Source organism: Ursus arctos, unplaced genomic scaffold, assembly GCF_023065955.2.
Source record: "Ursus arctos isolate Adak ecotype North America unplaced genomic scaffold, UrsArc2.0 scaffold_12, whole genome shotgun sequence".
NCBI lineage: Eukaryota > Metazoa > Chordata > Mammalia > Carnivora > Ursidae > Ursus > Ursus arctos.
In genome coordinates, this window is record NW_026622786.1 from 31,907,611 (window position 1) to 31,934,255 (window position 26,645).

At 35.7% G+C, this 26,645-nt stretch overlaps 1 protein-coding gene across 1 annotated transcript in view; it reads right to left on the bottom strand.

The window, feature by feature from the left end:
- ZNF326 (zinc finger protein 326) overlaps positions 1-26,645 on the bottom strand; it is a 46,679-nt gene that overhangs the window by 12,582 nt on the left and 7,452 nt on the right. Inside the window, exons 3-11 of the mRNA XM_026497638.4 lie at positions 23,893-23,928; positions 23,686-23,797; positions 21,151-21,556; positions 18,571-18,769; positions 14,647-14,758; positions 8,995-9,142; positions 7,240-7,339; positions 5,149-5,279; positions 3,419-3,514 (exon numbers count right to left, since the gene is read on the bottom strand). Coding sequence (XP_026353423.2) covers positions 3,419-3,514; positions 5,149-5,279; positions 7,240-7,339; positions 8,995-9,142; positions 14,647-14,758; positions 18,571-18,769; positions 21,151-21,556; positions 23,686-23,797; positions 23,893-23,928 — 1,340 coding nt within the window. The remainder of the gene's footprint in view (positions 1-3,418; positions 3,515-5,148; positions 5,280-7,239; positions 7,340-8,994; positions 9,143-14,646; positions 14,759-18,570; positions 18,770-21,150; positions 21,557-23,685; positions 23,798-23,892; positions 23,929-26,645) is intronic.

The following is a 26,645-nucleotide window of genomic DNA, read 5'->3' on the forward strand; positions in this document are numbered from 1 at the left end:
CAAGTTCCTGAATCAATTTCAGACCTCTTGAATGAAAATTTTCCAGGGGAGAGATCTGGTAACCTGCACATTTAAGAAGCATTTCACTAGATACTAATCAGAGAAGTTTGGGAAACTCTAATTCAGAAGGCCTACAAGAGGGCCTAGGCAGCTTTCTGTTTGACTTAAGCTTCACAAGGAATTCTAATTACATAATTCCAATTGAGAACTACCAGGTTAAAGAGAGGAAGTGAAGAGCACAACTCAAGGTAAACTACCTTTCTAAATACGGTAATAAGAGAAAAGATAAGATGGGAACAGGCAGAGTAGGAAAAGTCATTTTTAGCTTAGGGAACTTATAAGCATGTCTGTTTGTAGAAAAATAAAATAAAAAACAGAGAAGAGGTAAGATACAAGCAAGGAGAGAGAAACTAATGAAGCAAGAATATAGGTGAAAGGCAAAAAGGGGCTATCTTTCTTCACAGATAACCATAAAGGTGAGAGTAAGGTACATAAATCTAATGCAGGAAGGAGAAAACTTACAGTTCATGTCTAATGTTCTCAATCTTCCTAAAGCAAAAGAAGTGGTAACAACATGGTAAGTAAAGGGAGTAGGGATGAAATCTAGATATGTTAAGAGTGGAAAAGCTTTGAAACAGCCACTGTAGGAAGGAGATTAAACTGATTGGTAATAGACAAAATTACTGCGAACTGCAGTGAAAATCTAGAACAGACAGTACTGGTATAATTCCATGACATTTGTAGCAAGACAGTTAATAAAGCTAACCATAGGGGAACCTGGGTGGCTCAGTGGGTTAAGTGTCTGCCTTCGGCTCAGGTCATGATCTCCAGGTCCTGGGATGGAGCCCTGCGTCAGGCTTCCTGCTCAGTGGGGAGTCTGCTTCTTCCTCTGCCTCCCCCCACCCCCGCCTTGTGCACGCTCTCTCTCTCTCAAATAAATAAAATCTTTAACAACAAGAACAACAAAAAGCTAACCATAGATGGCATAGTGCTGGGAACTGCTAAGTGGTAGGTAAGTGAGGAATTTTAGAAGGGCAGCACTGCATTGTTATAAGGCCTGACCATGAGTATCCACACCAGGGCGTGAAGACAGAACAAGGTGATACAGTTGGAAAAACAGGGGAAATTGATGAACTGATTATTTTCATGGGACAATGATTAAAAAAGATATTTTGTCAGACTGAGAACACTTAAAGGTGAAAGAGTTTTAAGTGATGACCAGAGCTGACCATGGGCAGAGAATGTTCTGGGGGAATAACAGCAGGGAACAGAGCAGATAGGAAAGCTGAACAAAGGGTATCACTGAGTTCCGTGACACCAGTGCTTCTTGAATTTTAGCATATTTATGAATCAACTGGGATCTTATTCAAATGAAACTGCATTTCTAATGAACTCCCAGGAGATGCTAATATTGTTGGTCTGTGGATCACATTCACAGTAAAAAAAATTCTAGAAGACTTCTCAGTTCAGGTACTTTCTTTCACAATATGCACATGAGCAAGACATTCCCACCAGTGATGTCTCTCACTCCATGAAGTAACTGTCAAGTGTAGCTTGGAAAGTCTACATAGAAACTCACAATTGTATTCATCTCTCATTAAATATTACTTTCATGCATCAATAGAAACTATTGGGGCGCCTGGGTGGCACAGCAGTTAAGCGTCTGCCTTCCGCTCAGGGCATGATCCCAGAGTCCTGGGATCGAGCCCCATACCGGGCTCCTCCGCTGGGAGCCTGCTTCTTCCTCTCCCACTCCCCCGGCCTGTGTTCCCTCTCTCACTGGCTATCTCTCTCTCTAATAAATAAATCTTTAAAAAAAAAAAAAAAGAAAGAAAGAAATTATTAACTTTTCAAAAGTTTGTGATATAGCAAGGATAAAAATCTAATTTTTCCTAATTTAGCAATGATGCTCTTACCTTTTTGATGCCATATCTCCCAAAAAATTGAATTTCAATTAGGGCTGCAGTCACTATTTTTTTTGTTGTTGTTGTTGGACTGCATTACTCTGTTACAATTTCTGCATTCACCTTTTAAAAATGGTGCCAAGAAATGTAGTAAAAGTGACAAATATGACAAATCAGAAAATAGGACCCTCAGGAACAAGCTGAAAGAACTGAGATTTATTCAGCTTGTAAGTCACTTGGTTGAGGTAGAATAAGTTAATGGTCGTTAAATATATATATATATATATCAGGCTTCTTCACTGAGTACCTGTTAATCGCTACAATAGCCAAGATAAACAAAACTTCTCTAATCTTGATTATAAAATCAAGATTAAGTTATAAATGTAAATAATAGACTTACAAATTTTCAACATAACAGCTCTCTTCAGTGTAGAATGATTTTAAATGAGGTTTTACAAAGACTCATTAAGCTAACCTCTAAAATGTTATTTCTGTTAATTTCCTAAATAATAGTAAATTCTTATTTGTACAGTAAGTATATATAATATGCAAAGAATTTTATGTAAAGAAGGATTACCTATAATAGCACGTGGCTAAAAATTCTTAGAAGCAGTGTGCCAGGTGTACCTAATTGTTCACATCTGTGTTTACTAACATTCAGGGTAAACCTCTTCTGGACTCCTGATTCCATGAGGGAGCTTTTTCTGAAGCAGCCTATCTGACCTCCTGTTTCCCCTCCAACTTTTATCCAAGGAAGAACAACTTATCCAATTAGTATGCTTGGAAGAAGACACTGGGCATGTACAACTCAGTCCTTTCTGGGTCCCCTCTTTTGGGTCTTCCTAGCAACAGAAAAGGTGCATTCTAGCCTGTTGGAGGCCATGTGGTAAATTAGGGGGAGCCTACTGCCTATCTAGCTGAACCAGTAACAGAGGCTGGGGAAAGGTAAGTTTATCTAACTTAGAAATGAAATACAAAAGATCCACAGTAACTACACATGTAAGACAAATCCCCCAAGTCGTCCTTTCTTAAAAATCAAGAATAGGGGCACATGGGTGGCTCAGTCAGTTAAGCATCTGCCTTCCGCTCAGCTCATGACACTGGGGTCCTGAGATCGGGGCCTGTGTTGGGCTCCCTGCTCAGCGGGGAGTCTGCTTCTCCCTCTCCATCTGCCCCCCAACTCGTACTCTCTCTAACTCAAATAAATAAATAAAATCTTTAAAAATAAAAAATAAAATAAAAATCAAGAATAAAGCTGACATTTTGATCTATCAGACTCCTGCATATCTCTCAAATGATCCAGAGTGAGAAAGGGACAAGAGAGGAATGGCTCATTGTTCCCTCACCCAACAAATCCCAACAATTAGGAAAAAAGATGTTTCACTTATATGCAAGATATTAAGTAAAATTCTTCCTAATGTTGCACTATATTTAGACATCATAGTTACTATGTCACCATTTAATTATAAAGATACTACAATATAAGCTAAAAAGGCTTTGCCCTAAAATCTTACCTTAACAAAACGTTCATATCGCGCCTTCACTATCGGATTATTTAAAATGCTTGTAGCAGTCAAGACACTTTCTCTTTTTATTTGCTCCTTATAAGCCTATGAAAAATAGAACATACTGAGGTAACTGAAAACCATACCATGAAAATATTTCTATAATTAAAACAACACTGTATGCTCAAATTCTTGGATTTAAATTATTTACTTTCTCGCAAATTAAGCTATAAAGCAACAACAGCTACCGTGACCACAATCTAAATTATCCATGGATTAAAACAATGGAGATTCAACCAGCCAATCAGACTCATTAAAAAACACCCAGTCACCAAATACGATTCATCTAGATCTACTAGATAACTGCTTTCTCTCCTTCCCACTCCACATGCACTTCGCCCTGCTCCAACTCTTCCAACTACTAATTTTCATGCTATCAAAATTTCATACTGCTAGAGTAATTAGTCGTCCTCTGGACGGTAGTTAGCATTAGACTATATTATCCAAAGGAGGAAAGGCAATAATATAGAATGTCTAGTTGCCAAAAAGGTGTCAGGGGAATTTCAAAAGAGAAGAGAAAGCACAAAGATTTTTAAAAGATTATATGTGCTTAAAGTGGCTAACAAAGTCTGAGTTAAATGAGGATCACATCAATACAAAATATGAATTTAAGACTCAGTCATGCTCTACTTAAAACTTAAGTCTTTAGGGGCGCCTAGGAGGCTCAGTCTGTTAAGTGGCATCAAGAGTCGTCTTGACTTCAGCTGAGGTCATGGGGCTGAGCCCCAGGTCAGGTTCCACTCTCAGTGGAGAGTCTGCTTCAGGATTCTCTTTCCCACTGCCCCTTCCCCCCTGCTCGCTTGTGCACACACGCAGATGCGCACACGCACACTCTCGCTCTCTCTCTCTCTAAATAAATCTAAAAAAATAAATAAAACTTAAGTCTTTAACACTTGAATTTTTACATTTGCTTCTCAAACAAGCTAGTTTCCCACAATATAAACTTATTTGAAATAAACTGGACTAAATGAAATCAACCAATGTAAGAGCAGAAATATGCCAATCAAAAAGAAAACAGTACATCTTTCCTAGCATAAGTAAATTCTACTCAGAAATGTAACAATAGATAGTAACTGATAATACTAGTTTATTTTTCCCAGACATCAGAAAAACATACGTTATAATCAAATCTTTTCTTGCTTTTTTGACTTCACACACACACACACACACACACACACTCTCTCTCTCTCTCTCTTTCCTCATAGAACTGTTTTGTACCAACTTAAGTGTTCATAAAAGAACAATTCAACAGCAATGATTTTCTGAAGGCTTACACTATGTAAGCTTACACTACATAATGCTTATACCAGTCAGGTACCATTTTAAGTGTTTTTTATACTTTAACTAACTTAATCTTTAAACAGTCATGTAAGAGTAGAATGATTATGCATCCCCATTTTATAGATAAGGAAGCTTAGACAGAGAAAAGTTAATTTACTTGCTTACCACACTTACATACTGAACCAGAATTCAAACCCAGGAATTCTTGCTCCAGAGTCCAATCTTAACCACCATGCTTAACTACTAGGATACACTGCCTCTCTAGGTATCTTTAGTTTTTTACACATGAGATTAATAGGGCTGTATACAAGCAGGGAGGTGTGAAACAACCGCCTTTAAAGGACAATAAAGGATTGATGAATAATTCAATGACTTCATTAAGATAAATCAAAACTTACCTGTTTCCCTTTGATATGGTCAGGAGATTTTAAGTGCTGCTGCACTGAACTATGTAAAGCAGGGATATACACACTGCACGCACTGCAGTGAACAGTCTCTACTTTCATCATGTGATCATCTGCAGTAACACCTACAAAAGAAAGCCAGTTATTAATAAGAAAAGTAATGATTTACATATTCTTATTTCTGACAAAAGAAGTTTTTATTATTTTGTTTCCATGGTTATTTATAACCCCTTCTTCCCAAAAAAGGATCAAAGTATGTAGGTTATGTTGACTTTTTCTACCACATCTCATAAATCTGCACATATAGATCAAAAATATGGATAACAGATAAAATTAGAAAGTATAATTACATTGTATTTCCTAATCATGTTATACAATCATGTTCTGAGGCCTAGAAGGCCATCCCCCAAAAACATAGTATAAAAGAAAACAAATGTTGATTTTGTAGTAAAAAAAACAAAAAAAGAAGAATTTCCATAATAAATGTGGGTGCGAAGGGATAGGAAAAAAGATGCCAAGACTGGATTCACAAGAAACAAAATACATGCTGGATCTTGAAAACTGTGATCAAGATTTATTACAGGTAAAGGTATAAATATATGCAAGGGAAAGGTGCGAGGAAATTGCACTTTATGGGAATTGCAAGTAATTCAGTATGGCTGGGGCACTGAGAATAAAGAAAGGACAAAAGAGAGAAAAAGAGCGGGGCCTATACCATGGAGATCTTTGTATGCCAGGCATATAGGAATTTGAAATTTATCCTGTAGAGGATGGGGAACCAGCTAAAATTCTTGAAGTAATAAAAATCATGCAGGAGAATTAGAGATAAGAAAGATTAGGAGTAAGGAAACTGGTTAAGAAAATAAAAATTGCCAAGAGAACAGATAGAGATTTGAACAAAGGTAATATTTAAAGAGGTAAAGCAGCAGACCTGGAAGATATTTAAAAGACAGAAGTGATAAGATACAATGTTACAGATATAGTAAAGTAAAATTACTTAGGACTAACTTCATACTTCTGGCTTGGTGGTGGGGCCACCTTCCAAGGTAAATAAAAGACAGGTCAACAGGGTTTTTGTTTTGTTTTCTTTATGGGGTGGAGGATGCTCAAAGAGTATACCAATTTTTTCTGACGCACGCATTTTGTGAGACTGCTAAAGAGAGACGTCAATAGGCAGTTGGATGTTCGAGACTAGGGTTCACGAGAGGTCTGTGCTAGGGATATAATGTATAAGTAATCAAATAGAGGTGTTAGTTGAAGCTCTGCAAATAGATGAATCATGAGGAAGGAATACAAAAAGAGAAGATAATGGAACTAAGGAAGAAGAGAGGGAAATACCGACTTCTAAAAGCCTCGAAGAGAAAGGAAACCACAAGTAAACAACAGCAAGGGAATAAAGAACATCAGGACAGTGATATACCACAGAATCCAGGGGAGGAAGCAGATTCACAAAGAACAGTAAAAAATGCTGTAGAAGTAAGATAATGATTCAGAAGACCCTACTGAAGCTGGTGTCAGAAATCTCTATCACAGCAGTTTCAGGAGACCAGTGATCTACTGTGGAGAAATAGTAACGGGCAATGAATAAACCGATCAGTGTGGACTATGCTTAAAGAAGCACAGCTGTTCAAGAAGAAAAGCAAGTTTTAGAGGAACTAGTGTCTTTTTTTCTTTTTCTTTGTTTCTTTGGAGTTGTTTTTTTTTTCTTTTCTAAAGATAAAAGCGTAGGCTTCAGAAACAGAATCAAAAAAGAAAGAAAGACTAAAAAACAGAAGAGTTCACTATTTAAGCAGAAGTCCTTAAAGAGATGAGAAGGAATAAGACAGAAAGAAGACAGATGGAAGAATTCATTTCCATCTAGAGGAAAAGCTGATTTTTCTTGTAACTGAAGTGACAGACATAATGGTAGTGATAAACTTGTAAGCGTAAGAAGAGGAAGTCAAAGAGTTCATCTCTAATAACCTCACGCCTACCACATTTGACTATGTACTCCATCACTCCAGCAGGCATCATTTACACTGAAATACAGTATGGTATGTAAAAAAACACATGTAAATTTCTAAAATAATTTGTTTAAATACTTACCTTCCATAACATCTTTTTCAATTATTTTAACTACTTCTGTTTGATTATTTGTCTGTTGCTTACGAATAGATGTTTTCTTGAATTTATTCACCATACATTCCTATAAAACAAAATAGGAAGAAACCCAAAAAGTTTTTCAGTGAGCACTGAGAATATGCTTAGCACCAAACTCAGCCTACAGAAGATGATATCTGTTATGTAAGAACTAATACCTATTCTCAAGGAGCTTACAATTCAGTAAAAGACTATCATAAAATACAAAGAAATTACTAAGACACTTATAAAAAGTTTTTGCTTTCAAAATGTATTTTATATCAACAATAGCCACACTATGGAAAGAGCCCAAATGTCCACTGACTGATGAATGGATAAAGATGTGGTATATACATACAGTGTAATATTACTCAGCCATCAAAAAGAATGAAATCATGCCATTTGCCATGATGTGGATGGAGCTTTATGCTAAGCAAAATAAGCCAGTCAGAAAAGACAAATACAACAGATTCCTTTCACTCACATGTGGAATTAAATTAAATTTGGAAACAAAACAGATGAACATAGAAAAAGGAAGGGAAAAGAAAGAGAGAGAGGGAAACAAACCAAGAGAGACTCAAAAATGTAGAACAAACTGAGGGTTGACGGTTGGAGGTGGGTGGGGGATTGGGCTAGATGGGGGATGGGTACTAAGGAGGGCACTTATGATGAGCACTGGGTGTTATATGTATCACTGAATCACTGAATTCTACTCCTTAAACCAATACTGCATTGTATTTAAACTAACTAGAATTTAAATAAAAATTTATAAAGAAAAAAATGTATTTTAGGCATAAAGAACAAGAGAAATCAAAGAGAGCTAGAAGAGTTAAGAGATCTCAAGGCAGTTGAGTACTTAAGTCCTAAATGACAACTAGGAACCAGTTTAAGGAATGAAATTACAGAAAGAAATGTTTGTAAAGGGACACAATTCTGCAAGGATATGAAGGAATGATCATTGTATTTCTAACCCCGTAACAATTCCATGCTTTTGTCCAAATTAACTGTACGTACAATTAGCAATCCAGCTCTAGTCCCTTCTTCAAGCATCCCTGGCCCCAACTATCCTCCCCTTCTCCAAACCCCACTGCCTACACTCTCACTCCTGGCCCTTCAACTTAACTGTGCCATCTGTGGATATATGAGCATGATCTCTTTCCAATTACTGTTAGTTCACAGAGGGTGGTATCTGTGTCTTCGGTCCCTGCACAGCACCCTTTGTTAAGGATTCAATAAAATCTGTTGACTGGTGAACGCACATTGATTATATAAAGGACACCAAACAGACACCCACTCTCTGGCTCTGAATTCAGACTGCCACTACACTGCTCTGAGCATGATCTTTCATGATAAAAAGGAGTTGTGATGAGGATCAAATGAAACAATGAATGAAAGCACCCAGCACAGCACAAGGTACAGAGTAGACGCTCAGTGAATGATAGCTGATTCTGCATCAATAAACAGTTGTTAATGGAATTCTTTTCCTGACACCTCTGCTAGAAACTAACATGAAAAACATAAAATGTTCTCTCAAATTACAAATCTAAAATATATTACAGAGGAATTCACGTCTAATGCTGGGCTAATTTTTTTTAAGAACTCTTTAAGTAAACAGTAAACTAAATTTTTAGAAATTTAAAATGGGGAAGAGATGGGAAACTGAAAAAGTAAAAAATTAAAATATTGGATAAAGTGCTTCTCACTTTAAAAGCAACTACTTACATGCAAAAACTCCATAACTACTTTATCAAATTTGGTTTGTTTCTGAATATGATCTAGTGTTTCCTGATGTGAAGAACTTTCCAGATGTAGTTCAATATCTTTTTCTTCAAACGTCCGGAATTTACAAAATGAACATGTGAATGCCATTCTATAAAGAAAAAAAGAAGTTTTTCTTTAACAATTACCTTATTTACTCAGAGTTCATAAGACCATACCAATAAAACTAATTTTACCAGCATAAATGATTTCCTTTATTCCATTTTATGGTTGATGTAAATGTAGCTGAAGTCAGAAAAACCAGTATTTCTTTAAATACCTATTTGGACAACACTGTTACTATACCACTTTGCATTTCTGGCCCACCCTGGAGCTTCTGGGTACAAACAATGGAATCAGTGGATCTACTTAATCTAGTCCTAAGCTATCCATTTTAAGCCTAGACTAGTTAGAAAGCCAAAGCAAACTTCAAAAAATACAAAGTTCCAAACTTCCACTACTTATGTTCTGTTCCACTCTTGAGCTTGCAATCCACCAAGGCAGTATCAACAAAAGCAGGTGGATCACCAGACAACCACAATTCACTCCCCTGGAGCTCTTGGGTGAGCAAAAGCCTGCCCTCTAAGGACCACTTCAGGATGACTGATAAGCCTGGACGAGACAAATTTAGAAGCTCAGGAGCCACTCCAATATGAATTTCCCCTTTTCCTCACATAAAGTGTTCCTGTCTTATGTATTTTTGTTATTTCCTTTTCCTTGAATTATGACAACAGTTTCTTAACTGGTTTGTCTCCAGTCTTCATTTTCCAATTAATTCTTTATACCACTATTATATTTATTTTCCTGGTTAAGATTATGGGATCTGGAGCCTGCTGCTTGGTTTATATCCCAGTCCTCTTGTGTGATTTTGGGCAAATTACTTAACTTCTCTGGACCTTAGTTTCCTGATCTTAATGAGATGAGAACCCTTACAGAAGTATTGTAAGGATTAAAAAAAATTAATATACAGAAAGCCCTTAGGACAGTTCCTGGCACATAGTAATAATTCAATCAATAATTGTCACTTCCTAAAGGAGGTAACAGTACTTCATTGCTCAAAAGACTTACCGGCTTCATGGACTTAAGCCTCAAAAACCAAGTCAAAATATTTTCAGTTGCCATTTAAGAAAGTTTTTAATCTCTCCTGTATCTTTTTGGCTTTACCCACTAAATACCTTTAACAGTATCTGGCACATAGTATGTCTTCACTGTTTAAATTAGATTACACTTTTCAACCCCCAGTAGACTCATTTTCAATCTACACAGCTTTCCATTTCTTGAATATCAATGAAACATCCTGCTTCTTTGCTTTGACCTCGAGCCATGCCCTCTACCTGGGCTGCCTAACAGCTCCCACTGCAATCTTACCCCCCCCAAGTCAGTTCAAATACCACCTCCATCCATTTCCCTGATTTTCCTGCACTCCTACTGAGAAGTCATCTCCTGTACGACACTTTGTACTTCTCTTTTGGCACTCTTCCCCATATACTGTTGTCTATACCTGTCACACCCTGTCCTGATCCCCCCAGGTTCCCTTCTTCTTTATTATATTGAAAGCATTCAAAGAGCCAAAAAGAACGTATCATAAGAATAGTTATTTACTGTCAATCTCTTACCCTCCTACCTCAAAATAAAACTGCTCTGATAAATTAAAATAATTTTAGACTATTTTAAATGATTCTTATACTAAAATGACAATTTAATTAAACTGACATTATTTGGCTTATATCCTCAGATTTATATTTAGTTATGGAGAAAACAGCTAAATCAAAGTTCAGTTCTTTCATTTTCTCCAAGTCACACATTTATTATATTAACATGGATATAGCCTATCCAAAGCTACAATTTTTAAAGGGGGAAGTATTCATAGGGTAAATAGAAAAATCAATCTTATAATGTAAAACATCTCCAGAGTCCTACACACCTGAAACAGAGTTCATTTCAGTTTGTTTCTACCCCTGTCAAAAGAAGGAATTCTATCCAAAGTGGCAGAGATACTCATAAGGACCAAAACTAGCTGCCTCTTAAAACTAGAACTCCTTTTCATGAGTTAATTCTTAATAAGCTTAATCTTGTTTACAAATTATGAGTAACAAATCAGAAAGAACATAAGAAAAGGTTTTTGAAGCTGGGCACAAACATTATACAAGTACAGTTGACCCTTGAACAACAGCAGTTTGAAATGCACAGGTTCCTTTTATGCAGATTTTTTTACAGCACAGTTCTGTAAACGTATTTTCTCTCTCTTAGGATTTTCTTAGTATTTTCTTTTCTCTAGCTTTATTTTAACAGACTATATAATACCTGTAACATACAAAATATGTGTTAAATCAACTGTTTTATGTTATCAGTAAGGCTTCTAGTCAACAGATGGCTATTAGCAGTTTTGTGGGAATCCAAAGTTAAACATGGATTTGTGACTGTGTGGAGGGTTGCGGCCCTTAACCCCCATGTTGTTTATGGGCCAACTGTAATACCAAGCTCGCTAAAATCAAAGACAGTATAAGCAAACAAAAAAATCTGGGAATTCAGATGCCAGTGAATTTTCTTTTACTACATTTTTCATAAATAAATTCAACATATATACTAAAACCAAGCAGTAACAAGAAATATCCTGTTTTATATGGAAGAAAACAGACAATTTAAAAAATATCTCCATGGAAAGGTCTGCAGATGCTGCTTTTTAAAATTAATTTATTAATTAATTTATTTATTTTTAAAGATTTTATTTATTTATTTGACAGAGACAGAGATAGCCAGCGAGAGAGGGAACACAGGCAGGGGGAGTGGGAGAGGAAGAACCAGGCTCCCAGCATAGGAGCCCGATGTGGGGCTTGATCCCAGGAACCCGGGATCACGCCCTGAGCCGAAGGCAGATGCTTAACAACTGCGCCACCCAGGCGCCCCACAGATGCTGCTTTTAAAATGTTATCTTCTTTTTTTTTTTTTTTTTTTAAGATTTTATTTATTTATTTGACATAGATAGAGACAGCCAGCGAGAGAGGGAACACAAGCAGGGGGAGTGGGAGAGGAAGAAGCAGGCTCCTAGCAGAAGAGCCTGATGTGGGGCTCGATCCCAGATCGCCGGGATCATGCCCTGAGCCGAAGGCAGACGCTTAACCGCTGTGCCACCCAGGCGCCCCTAAAATGTTATCTTCTGAACTAACATAAAGACACCTAGAAAATTCACTGATGTATAATATTCATTCCCCTCATGCTACACAAGACAAATTAACTTTTAAAGGGCAAAACTGGGGTGACTGGGTGGCTGTTGGTGAAGCATCTGCCTTCAGCTCAGGTCATGATCCTGGGGTCCTGGGATCGAGCCCCGTGTCAGGCTCCCTGCTCAATGGAGAGCCCCCTTCTTGCACTCTCTCTCTAACTCGTTCTCTATCTCAAATAAATAAAAATTGTTTAAAAAAAAAAAAGAGCAAAACTATATTCTGAATAGAAAATACATTGAATTTATTTTTAAATTCTATAATCTTTATTTTCCTAGCATAAGCAGTAATTTCAGAGAAAGATGATGAAAAAAATATCAATTACTGTCCTTCAAAAAATTTTTCTTTTAGACTTTTCCATGCATATTTTATATATTGTATATATCACTTTTTCTACTTTGCCTGCATATTCTCCATGTTACTACAGGCTTTATAACCTTCATTTTCGACAATGGCCTAAGAGCCCATAATAGGAAGTGTCAAAACTTACATATACTTGACCACTTGCTATTGCTGGTATTTGTTTCACGTTTGGAGCTATTATAAACAATTCTGTAATGGGCATCTTTTTAGATTAAACTTTTATACTTTTATATTATTTTCTTGGAGAGATCAGTGACTATAAAAAAAATTCTAGACATTTTTAAACACTGCTAAATTGGGGGCACCTGGGTGGCTCAGTCAGTTAAGCTTCTGACTCTTGATTCTGGCTCCTGTCAGGCTCTCAGGGCTGTGAGATGGAGCCCCACACGGGGCTCGGTGCTGGGCGTGGAGCCTACTTAAGATTCTCTCTCCTTCTCCCTCTGCCCCTCCCTTCCCCCCTCCTTCTCTCTCTCTCAAAATAAACAAACAAATAAATAACCTGCTAAATTGCTTCCCAGTAATTATAACCTATTTGGTTACCAGCAAATTATAATAGTGTGCTTTGACTATATCCTTGTTAGTAAGTCAATGTTTCTTTTCTCCTAACAAAATGCCATGCTATTATTTAAATTTCCAGTTTATCTTACAGTGAGTTTCAACATTTTCCCAAAAATTAACTAGCTGTTGTTCCTTCAACCAATCAGGTACTGGGCATCTTGTTTTCCTCCTTTTTAAAAATTATTGGTCAGGGGTACCTGGGTGGTTCAGTCAGTTAAGCATCAGACTCTTTGATTTCAGCTCAGGTTGTGATCTCAGGACCCTGAGATCAAGCCCCGGATCAGGCTCCTTGGTGAGTGTGGAATCTGCTTAAGATTCTCTCTCTCCGGGGCGCCTGGGTGGCACAGCGGTTAAGCGCCTGCCTTCGGCTCAGGGCGTGATCCCGGCGTTATGGGATCAAGCCCCACATCAGGCTCTTCAGGTATGAGCCTGCTTCTTCCTCTCCCGCTCCCCCTGCTTGTGTTCCCTCTCTCGCTGGCTGTCTCTATCTCTGTCAAATAAATAAATAAATAAATAAATAAAGATTCTCTCTCTCCCTCTGCCTTTCCCCCTATACTCTCTCTCCTTCTCTCTCAAAAAAAAAAATACTGGTTAGGCGATATTTATCTTAGACATTAATCATTTCTTGTGTTTATAATATTTTCTAAGTCTGTTTGCTTTCAAGTTTTATATTTTTATTTAAACTAATGTGGTCATTATTTCCTTTGTAATTTATTCTATAACTTTTAAGCCTGGGGAGGGGGGAACTTCTGCAGTGATTATTTATAAATATTCTATTTTAATTTCCTGTTATTTTCCATTTTGTAGGTTCTTTAATCCACCTGGATTCATCTTCAATGGTATAAGAGGATCTAAACTATTTCTCTTCTTATTGTTCAGCTGTTCAAGCAATCCCTCCCCCCTTTTTTAAAGCAATTCCCCTTTTGTTTGTAACCTCTTCTTTACTATTTATTATATTCTTACATATAACACATGTATTTACAAGTTAATAATTCTATTATACCAATAACCTTTTTCTAGTGCCACATATTTTTAACTATGACAGCTTTCTAATGTTTCAATTATCTAGAAAAGCTAGTACCTACTCATTTACTCTTCTTTTACAGAATCTTCTTTGGAATCAAGATTGACAACACCTGTTACATTTCTAAATATTTAGTTTTCCTATCCAAGAATATCACTATGTCTCCATGTATTCAAATCTCAAGACTTTGTGGTTTTCTTCATGTTAATGACATGTATTTCTTTTTAAGAATACTGAATTTCCAGGTATTTTTTATTTTTGGATTACCATTATGAATGGAATCTTTTTTCTTATATTTTCTAAGTAGTGAATGCATATAATACCAAAAATCTTTGATCAAACATTTTCATTTGACCCTTATGAATTTTTTCACATGCCAACTGATGTATTTGCATTTTCTAGGAAACTGTTTTTAATGAGACCAATTTTCAGACTCTACTAAACACAAACCTGTATCCATCTCCGTACTTCTCACTGTTTTTTTCTCTTCTGCGCCTTTGTTTCTCTCGCCGAGCCTCAATTCGTCGCTTTTCTTCTTCCTCATTTTTAGGATCAGTTTTTGCTAGGATATCAGCAAAAGTCAAAACTAAAAATCATTTTTCCATTCTCCCTTTTCAGTTTGCACTTCATAAAGTATAGACATGCAAGGTTTATTTGATCACAATCTAAATTGAACTCACCAGAAAAATCAGAGTTTGAGACTAACCAGTATTTCTCAAACTTCACTCATTTGAATACCATCATCATGAATTCAGTACTTTTAGATAATTTTTTTCTGGTTCATATGACAAACTACATGGTAATTACAATTGTAGAAGTTAAACCTGTGAATCACCTGGTATAGTACTAATCAGTCATGAACATCAAAATTACCCAAAGATACTTTTTAAAAATGCACATGCCCTGGGGCGCCTAGATGGCTCATCAGTTAAGCCTCCAACTCCTGGTTTCAGCTCAGGTCAGGATCTCAGGGTTTGGACACGGAGCCCGTCCGTGCTCAGCGAGGAGTCTGCTTGAGATTCTTTCCCCCTCCCTCTCCCTGCCCCTCTGTTCCTCCAACTTGCACACACTCTCTCAGATATACAAACAAACAAATAAACAAACAAATAGATCTTTAAAAATGCACATGCCCTGGTCTACCTCTCTTCCCTAAATCCTTATTTAGGATGGAATCAGGGGCTTCTCACATGATTTTGATTCAGAGTTTTGTCTTGGGTGTTAAATTTGTTGTTGGGAGCTACTGTTGAGGATATAGTATTGTCCCATTACACAGAATCCCCTTTAGAGGACAAAGGGAAGAAATTTTTCATGGTTCCTGGTACCAGGAGATGGTGTGTTTCTTCTGGAAAATTAATTTGCTTTTAATCTTGCAGACATGACAACTCTTAGAGATAGTCACATTTCCAACTTTACATTGTTGAGAAAAAATCAAGAGCCAACCTGAAAATGAAATTCAGAAAACCATTTCATTCACGTTAACATCAACAATACTAGATACTCAGGAATAAATTTAACAAAAAAGAAGTGTAGAACTTATACCTCAAAAACTACAAAACATTGTTGAAAGAAGTTAAAGAAGATCTAAGTAAATGGAAAAACTACATAAGTGGTTCATAGATCTGCAGACTTAACATTGTTCAGATGGTTATACTCCCCAAACTGATCTATAGATTTAGCACAATCCCTGTCAGAATTCCACCTGACTTCTTTGCAAAATCTGACAAGCTGGTTCTAAAGTTCACAGGAAATTGTAAGGGATCTAAAACAGTGGAAACAATCCTAAAAAGAAAAACAAAATAGAAGCACTCACACTCATGATTTCAAAACTCACTACAAAGCCACGGTAACAAGACCTTGTTGTACTGGCACAAAGACAGACATATAGATCAGAACAGAACTGAGAGTCCAGAAATAAATTCATAAAACTATGGTCATCTGGTTTTTAGCAGGGATGCCAAAATTATTCATTTGGGAGAGAACAGTCTTTTCAACAAATGGTGCTGGGCAACACGATAGCCACATGCAAATGTGAAAGTGCAAGACCTAAAGGTAAGAGCTATAATTATAAAAGTATACCTTCATGACTTTGGAATTTGGCAAGGAATTCTTAGATAGAAAACCAAAAGAACTGAGCCACAAAAGAAAAAATAGATAAATTGGCCTTTATCAAAATTAAAAACTTTTGTGCTTCAAAGGATACCATCAGAAGAGTGAAAAGGCAACACAGAGTGACAGATGATATTTACGAATCACACAGATGAAAAGGGAACTATGTCTAGAATATATAAAGAATTTTTGCAACTCAATAAAAAGACAAATAGCCCAACTGAAAAGTGAGCAAAGCCTCTAAACAGGCATTTTTCCAAGAAAAATATAGGAATAAACCAATAAACACAAGAAAAAAAATGCCCTACCATTAGTTATCAGGGAATTGTAAATCAAGACCATAATGAGATATCTATCACTTCATACTACCTGCACGGCTAGAATCATAAAGACAGATAAGTCTTTAGTGAGGATACAGAGAAATCAGAACTCTCATACACTGCTAGTGGGAATGTTAAATGGTGCAGCTGCTTTGGAAAACATGTTGCTCCTCAAATGATTACACAATTACCATATGATTCAGCAATTCTTCTCTTGAATATATACCTAGGATATATAAAATGAAAACACGAGTTCACATAGAAACTTATATACAGATGTTTATAGCAGCGCTATTCATTGTAGCCAAAAGGTAGAAGCAACCCAAATACATATCAATGAATGAATGGATAAAGAAAATGTGGTATGTTCATATAGTGGAATATTTCCAGCCATAAAATGGAATGAAGTACTGATACATGCTATAACTTGGATGAACCTTGGAAGATTATGCTAAGTGAAAGAAGCCTGTCACAAAAGTCCACATTCTACATGACTTTTTTTCATATGAAAGTCTAGAATACAGAAATAGATAAAGATAGAAAGTAAGTTAGTGGTTGCTCTGGGCTGTGGTGTGTGTAGGGAATAATGCCTAAAGGGTACCAAGTCTCTGTGAGGTGATGAAAATGTTCTCAAATTGATTATGGTGATATTTGCATGTATCTGTGAATACACTAAAAACCAATGGGTTGTTGCACACTGTATATGGGTGAATTGTAGAGTATGTGAATCAGTAAAGTTTTTTTATAAAAAAAGTTCAGAGGCAGATTACTCTGTTACTCATCTATGTTGTTGTATTTTATTTTTTAACTGTGTAATGTATCTCTACATGAAATCAAGTACATTTGACCAAATTAGATGAAGCCAAGGATATACCTTGACTAAGCTAAGGAAGCTAAGGAAGTCTTTTCAGCATTCTTTGGTGAAAACATAGAGCAGCAAAATATTATACACCAAATATACTGCCTATTTTTATTTGTACACTGAATTACTTTTTGGTTTTTTTTTGTATTTATTTTTGCCTTGATGACTGAGAAATGCTGAGTCTTTCCAAGTAAGGTGAAGTGTGAGTCTTTCTATTTTGTTTTTCTTTTTAGGATTGTTTCCACTGTTTTAGATCCCTTACAATTTCCTGTGAACTTTAGAACCAGCTTGTCAGTTTTTGCAAAGAAGTCAGGTGGAATTCTGACAGGGATTGTGCTAAATCTATAGATCAGTTTGGGGAGTATAACCATCTGAACAATGTTAAGTCTGCAGATCTATGAACCACTTATGTAGTTTTTCCATTTACTTAGATCTTCTTTAACTTCTTTCAACAATGTTTTGTAGTTTTTGAGGTATAAGTTCTACACTTCTTTTTTGTTAAATTTATTCCTGAGTATCTAGTATTGTTGATGTTAACGTGAATGAAATGGTTTTCTGAATTTCATTTTCAGGTTGGCTCTTGATTTTTTCTCAACAATGTAAAGTTGGAAATGTGACTATCTCTAAGAGTTGTCATGTCTGCAAGATTAAAAGCAAATTAATTTTCCAGAAGAAACACACCATCTCCTGGTACCAGGAACCATGAAAAATTTCTTCCCTTTGTCCTCTAAAGGGGATTCTGTGTAATGGGACAATACTATATCCTCAACAGTAGCTCCCAACAACAAATTTAACACCCAAGACAAAACTCTGAATCAAAATCATGTGAGAAGCCCCTGATTCCATCCTAAATAAGGATTTAGGGAAGAGAGGTAGACCAGGGCATGTGCATTTTTAAAAAGTATCTCTGGGTAATTTCAATGTTTGTGACCAACTAATAACTACACCAGGATTCACAAATCTAATTTCTACAGTTGTAATTACTATGCAATTTGTCATATGAACATGAAAAAATTATCTAAAAGCACTAAATTTTTAAAAAATTGGAAGTACCTTAAGCCATAGAAATTATGTTTTCTTACTTACTGGGTGATTTGCTGAGGCTCATCTTCTCCACAGGTTTTGCTAGCTTGGGTTTCTTGATAAAGGTTCCACCAGGCTTATTGAATGGTTGCATCATTTTTCTCTTTATTCCTCTTGCAGCAGCAACTGTCACATTGGTGGGTTTGTTTTGATAGTCAACAACAATTCCAGGTCTATGAATGCTTCCAAAATCACTCATATGCTGCAAATTTGTGAAATCAAGAAATATTAGCATAACATCCAAAGATAAAATAGGAATTCACACAAATTTTACGTGTTATCTATCTAATAATTTTCACCTGAAGACTCCCCAGAATGTAACTTAATTTTACATGTCCACTCTGAATAACCACATGGAAAAGCTTTGTCAATTATTACATGAACTCAAATCCAGTGAATTAGTATTTTTATTTCCAGTAGAACAAATATGGGTATTTCCTATTTTTTTATTTGTACCATTCAAAATTACTTGAGAGCATAAACAACATATGTGCCTATCAGAATATTACCACTTGTACAACTCTCTGACAACTCCTCTTCAGAGTTCCTAATTGATGTTTTCCCATGAAAAGACCTTAAAAGACATCTTTATTTCACTAAAACCTGGCTTAAAAACTAAGATGCATAAAGAAGACCATATCTGAAGTCTGAAGTAAAAAAGATCCAGAAATCATTTAGGATTTCTCCCTGTTGAAAAAGGGAATGAGAAGGCGAGATGGAACATTAGTATGAAATAGGAGAGTTAAAGCATAACCATGCATCAACTTCCAGGACACACTTCAGATAAAGAATTACATCTGACGTTCCATTCACATTCTTACCTAGAGAAACATATTCTGACCCAGAAGCCCAAGAAGCGAAAGTTTACAGACGAAGAGTCATGCAACCAAACGACTCTTGTGTCCCTTCCTCTTCTCTTGCCATTAACAAAATCCACTACACCAAGAGGCCACATGTCCACAGAAATTTATTCTGCTAATCTTACTTTTAGAAGATAAAGATTGAGGAGTAATCTGAAGAGAAGGATCCAATGGGAATTGTACAAGTGAAGATTAAAAAAGAAAGTCCTGTTGGTTCATCTACTTCATTAACAGGAGGAAAGAAAGAAAAGTCCATTCAGACTAGAATGGTGAACACAAGGTACAGGAATGCCTGTTTTTCTATTGTGAAAACAAAATTAATATTTGAAGTCTCATTAAGAAAAAAATCATTCGCCTAAAGTAGTATACAGCATGGAAAATGTTAAGCATTTCTCAAATTTTCAAACTGGAATTGATTTTCAAATTCAAAACCCAAACCTTATTACCCCAACAATTTTCAATTGACCTACAGTCACTAATTATGGTGGAATAGCAACATATCAGTTGCTTACATTTATGTATTATGCTTAGGAACCCCTAGCTAACCTAGTAGACTTGAATAGATTAGTGTTACCAGGTAATTTATAGAGTCACATTAGAAATATCTTCATTAATTATCCATTAAAGGTGCAATGCATTTTACATAAGTAAAGGGTAACTGTTATAAATGCAAAATTTCTACACAAAAATGACAAACTACACTCATGTACCAAAGGCTAATGAACAGTTAAAAACGTGTGCCCTACTACATATTTTTATCAGAAGTACTTTCCTCTGCAAAGAGAATATTAAGAGTAACTGACTTTAAAAAAGAAAAAAAAAACATTTCTTACATTAAAGCAAAGATACAATACCCTTCATATGACCAAACTACAAAACTCCACAATCTACGTACACTTACTAGGTAAAATTTCATGTCAGTCAAGTTACCTAAGAACGTAAGTCATTATCTTTATACTATGTCCTGAAATAAAACACCTGAAGACTAGTATATTTACTCATGTGAGCAAAGATTTACAAAATATTACTTCCTAGGAAGAAGCCAGACATGTTTGTACAGGTAGGAACTTATTTCTCAATAGTAAAAACTAGTGACACAAGGGAAAAACAGAACACCCAGCAATAGGACATATTGCAAGAGAGTGAGTTAGTAATTACACTGACCACAAATCATTCTACAATCTATTAAACATATCAACTTCTTCACCATGTAAACATGGCTAAGCTACCCTCATCTATCACCAACTTTTAGTCCCTTTGTGTTTAATGTGAAATATGGAGCTCTAAAGAAATTCTATGTGCTAGAGTTAGCAGCAAAGTAAAACATTTTATCATACATTGCACCTTTAACCTACTCAAAAACTCCAAAGGGTTCAGTTACCTTTTACAATAATCCAAGAACTGTCCCACCAGCAAAACTGCTAGTGTTTACAAGGAAAAATGCAACTCCTTTTAACCCCTTTTAGACCAAAACCTAATATCCTCACCTTTTTAATAAAGGGAGATTTGACAAAACTTATGAACAATCATCTCACTCTGCCACTTATTTTCTGAAGTGCTGGAAAAACTTTTACAGGCAACCTAAAAATTATGCTTATGATTGAGCTTTTGCTTCAAAATACACTGGGATGAACAGTGTTTATTCTACATGAAAACCATGGTCTTGAAAGGGTTTAAAAGAGTGACTAGTGAAAAGAATCTGAAAAGATTCTGTTGTACTTACTCCTCGGCCTCGGCCTCTGCCTGTTGATGGTCCTCCAAAAGCATCATAGTTTCTGCTTCCAAACGTACTTTCAGGATAAGCAGGCGTTCCTCTCCCCCGAGAGCCTACAGGTGCAGGCTTCATATGGGGTGAAGAAAAACTGCTGTAGGAAGAGTAATTCTCTCTTCCTCTGTCCTCCATAAACCCAGGCCTCAATTTTGAACGGGAGTAAGGTGCTTCCCAGCTAGACCCGCCCTGGTTTCTACCTCCGAAAGAGTCAAGGCTATTCCGGTAGGAGCTCTCAAATCGACCACCATAACTACCTCCGAAGCGGCTTTGTTCGGGTTCATTAAAACCATAGCCAGATCTGTACAGATCTCGCCCACCCAGAGAAGACCTGGAGTCGTAAGACTCATAAGGTCCAAACCTGGAAAAGTTGCACAGTGAGGGAAAAAACAAAAGTAAGCTTACTAATGTTAGACAATTCAAAAGACAAATTATCAGATGACATTTATCAACTAAAATTCATTTATACCATACTGGTTTGCACAGTTCTACTTTTATTCACACCTGATTAGGGCTGGGCAGTTCAACATGAGACCAGATAGAAAGCTATCTGTGTCAGTTTTTAAATATGAATTGAGTCAAGTAAACCTTAGCTTAAAAATCTGCTTTGTAGCAGCTTTTCTATTTTATTAAAAAGATTTGTCTGTTGGTATTTAAGCCCAGCCCTAGTCTTGGAAAAAGTCATTTACTAAAGTTCACAAACTACTCAAACTTTCTTTGAATCCATCCCTAGTATTGGAAAATACCAAATATTTACAATATTTTGGCTTTTAATAGGGACGAAAATTGAAGACTACACCGATAAAAGCTATTTGTGACACAAAAGAGATCCTTTTGTACCCCCGATAATCTATATCACAAAATTGCTTCATTGTGTCTATAGCAATCAAAATTTGGAGAATTATTTCTGGTTACGAAATTTAATATCCTGCCCAACTTTGGGTAAGGTCAATAATCAATCCTCAGTCACTTTCCATTTGTAGACTAGCAAATCTAACAAATCTAGAGGATAAGCACATAAAATAGAACATAAAAGTAAAAGACCACCAACATATACCCTCTGCATATAAATTATCAAGGCAGATGAGAAAGAATACATTTTATGTCTTCAATTATTTAAAAAAATTCTTTCCTGGCAGGAAATTATCACATAAAACTACTCTAAAAAAGGGGAGCACACAGTCTCCTCAAGGTTTTAATAGAGTCAACAGAAGAAACAAATCATCTTACTTCTCACAAATCCAAAGCATGGATTACAAAAGTTGCTTGGTATCTTACAACATAGTTTTATAAAGGCCCACAATTACACATGAGATAAACGATAACATCTACAGAGTTTATGCACAACACATTTACAATGCAATAGGGCAATAACGGATATATTAAAACATTTAAATGTGTTACATTACTTCAATTATTTACAGATCACTAAATAGAATGCACTATTTACTTCTGAATCCTGGTAACCATATAAAAATTATTCCTCTTTCCAACTCTTTTTAAAACATCTATCACATAAGCAAAATTGTATCTGTTCATTTTTGTGATTTTCCTCTACTGTAAACCATAGTGGCACACTTGAAGCAGAAAGAAGGAAAGTAAAGCATCATTCAGTCCATCCTTAAGGAATCCAGATCCTTCAACTTATGAAGAAGGAGGATAGTTTCAAATGTTACCTGACTAGTTATACTTAGTACAAATATCTGTGCCTCAAAAGGTATACCCCCTTAGCCTGAAATGTAGTCAACCCTAAAGCCTATACTAGTTCAACTAGGGTTAAGCTTTACACAGTATCAGCAGTGAAATATAAAAAGTCTAAACTCTAGTGCATTAAAATAAGCGAAGGTATGGTATTCAAGGCTTTGATACAATGCTCCTAGCTTAAGAGCACAGTGTTTTTGGTGTAAGTAGTATCTGCCAATAAATAACCTAGACATGAACTTAAAGAACATTTTATTATTACAATATGCTCTTACAACTTACTCTAAAATTAAAAGAATAACTATCTTAAATGTTTCTCAGAAACTGAATGTTGCTAGACTGGTTCAGTTAAACCCATTCCAGTCAAAGACTGCTTTGCTGCTTTACAGAACCCCCCACATTAGAAAAGATACTTTTAAAACTCATAAAGACAAAAACTTCACAAATAATATTTCCAATAACATTTTTATATCATTTGTTGAGAACATTCTGAATGATAAGGAGTTAAAAGTAAAAGAAGTAAAAAAAAAAAAAATTCGCTACTGAAGACAGAAAATCTTACTCTATTATATTGAAATGAAAATAGCTACTTGAAGTTTTCCTAAAATAATGTCTGTCAGTGACCCTGAGATAATTTTTAGAACCATTAACTGACACCATTAAACACTTAAGGTGACTATTCAATACCAAATAGTGAAGTTCAAGTATCATAACATGCCTAAGGAATACTTAAAATATCCAGAATCTTATAGTCATCTAATTATTTGGCCAAGTGATTAAGCAATTTACCTGCTACCCCCACCACCACCACTGTGATTGTCCATGCCATATGACTGGTTTAGGTAGGAGTCCATGGATCTTTGACCCCCATAGGATCCATGGCCATAGTCACGATCCATCCCTATAAAGAGTTTAAAAAGAAAAAAATTAAATGATGCTCACCTTTACTGGCACCCAAAAGAAGAATTTTTAGATAAATATCCTTGAATGTCAGACCTCCATAAGATCCGGGGCCATAATCACGATCCATTCCTAAAACAGAGTCAATAACAAAAGGTCAGTAAAATATACCATTCTCTTTGGGAATCTTTGCATAAAACACGAGATACTCATATCAGTTATCTGAGAGAATAATTCATCACTAACATTTAAGCTAAATTCACACTAGACATGGAAGGAAAAAACTCACAGAGGATAATCTACTGAAAAATTAGATTTGTTAAGAAAACTAAATTAAAAAAAAAGATTATCAACTAAAAAGTTCTATGTTAGAATTATTTTCAATTTAGCCAATATTTATTTGACTAGAGTACTCCTTTAAGGTACTGTATAAGGAATGACATAGTATGTAATCAATAATAAATAATTTCTACTCTCAAGAAAAGTCAGCATTCAATAATGTCAAGAAGAAAAATTTTTGTTTTAAGTATAGTTTTTGCATCTAACTATCCTCAAAATGTCTAAAAACCCAGAAGTAGCCACTTTTTCAACTACCCTGATTTCAATCTGTTCATATATTAACTGAAATAGTCATTTTAAAAAGTAAAATCATGGAGTAGGGGGCCAATCTGTGGTACTATCCCTGTAAATAATAATAACTCAATAAGCATTTAAATCCTCAAATACTCTGAGTAAATGGAATGAATGTGAACTCTAGCAACGCAAAACACCAAAAAAAAATTCTAATACATTAAGGGTACTGAGTATATTTTATCACACTGCAATTCCACCTATATCCCAACCTCTGACATGAAAAATACAAAAGAAGTAATAAAATGAATTTACTACGATTATAAAAATGAAAAAATTTTAAAACCATTTAGAATGTATCCTATAAAGTCCTTTAAAAATCTTCATTACCACCCTCCCCAAATTTTATGCACTAATAAATACAAGAGTATACACAGAGCAAATACCTTAATTTATATTTTTTTAACACTAAATTTTAATTACAATCACTTAAATATTTCTGGTCCTAACAACAACAATAATAATAATGACAATAGCAACAACTTCACAAAAAGACCACTCAGAATCTTGCAACTTTAAAGCTGGAAGCAACCTAAAGGATAAAATTCAATCTTCTTATTTTATAGATTAGAGAGCTAAAATCCAAACAAATGAAATGACTTTCCCAAAGCTCAGTAAGTATCCACCCCTCTAGCTTTATGCTGTTGCTTTTACGTGAAATGCTCTCCTCTAAAACCCCAAACATCTGTTCTTGAAATCTCATCTTTTAAAGTCCATTTCAAATACTGACCCTTTCAAGAACACTTTCAATGATACTGTCTCAGTTGATGATTATCTCTTTCTTCTAAACATCTACAAGTCTGTATCTCTTCTGTGGTGCTTATGATACTTTGCCTTACATTCTGCAACTTGTGACCTCATCTTAAATGTAATCTTAAATGTACACTAGTCTTGTGGTCAGGGTCTGATTTTTATTAATTTTGTATATACCCCAGAGCTACAGTTCTCAAGGAATAGTCTGTTCACCACTGGGAGTTGCCAGGACCCTTTCAGGGATCCACAAGACCAAACTATTTTCATAAATAATACTACAACATTATTTGCCTTTTTCACAGGTTGACATTTGCACCGAAAAAGCACTGGTGGGTAAAACTGGTTATGCCACAGAGCAAATCAAGGCAGTGGCACCAAGCTGTACCAGCAGCCATTGCAGTCCTCAACACTGCACACTTGCAGTAAAAAATAATAAAATAGAGTGCCAACTCCACTTAAAAATGTCCTTGATGAAGCAGTAAGAATTACTAGTTTTATTAAATCGTCACCTTTGAGTACATTTTCTTTCTGATATTCTCTGTAGTGAAATAGGAAATACACATAAAGAAAGTAATTTTGCTGCATACCAAAGTACCACAGTTTTCTCCAGGAAAAGCCACTGTGCAAGTACTTGATTAACTGAATTAGACACTTTTACAAGGAAGACTATTTTTACTAGAAAGACAGACCAAATTCAAAAACTAAGGTCGTCAGACTTAAGCATTTGGCAGACATTTTCTCAAAAATGAACACAGTAAAACTGTCAGTTCAAGGAAAACAAGTAACAGTACGTACTGCCAATAATAAAATTTGAGCTTTCAAGTGAAATTTAGAATTTTATAGAACTTGTATGTACCAGTATGTATAACAGAGAACAAAAAGTTTATCAATATACAAAAAGTACTAATGAGCTCTTACATTGTTTTCATACTAAGACTTCTTATGAGGTATGTAATTTACATTTACAGCACATCTCAATTCCAACTATCCACATTGCAAGTACTCAACAGTTACATGCGGCTAGTGGACCACATTAGACAACACAGTTCTAAACTAATAAAATAGTCAATTATTTGTCTTCAGAGTTGGTAACTTACACTTATGCTGTATTAGATAGAGGGCAATTTTGAAATTAATATAAAAATTTGAAAATTAAAAGCCTTCTTCTAAGCCTCATATTAAAAATAATCTTAAGGGGTGGCTCAGGTGGTTCAGCCGGTTAAGCATACAACTCCTGGTTTCACCTCAGGTCATGATCTCAGTATCATGAGATTGAGACCTACCCTGGACTCTGCGCTCAGCATGGAGTCTGCTTGGGATTCTCTCTCCCTCTGCCCTTACGCTTCCCCCTGTTTGTGCACACTCTCTCTAAACAAATAAACAAATAAATGAATAAAATCTTTTTAAAAAATAATTAATAATAATAATCTTAAGAGTTAGGCTCAGGCACACAAAGTAAAAAAGTC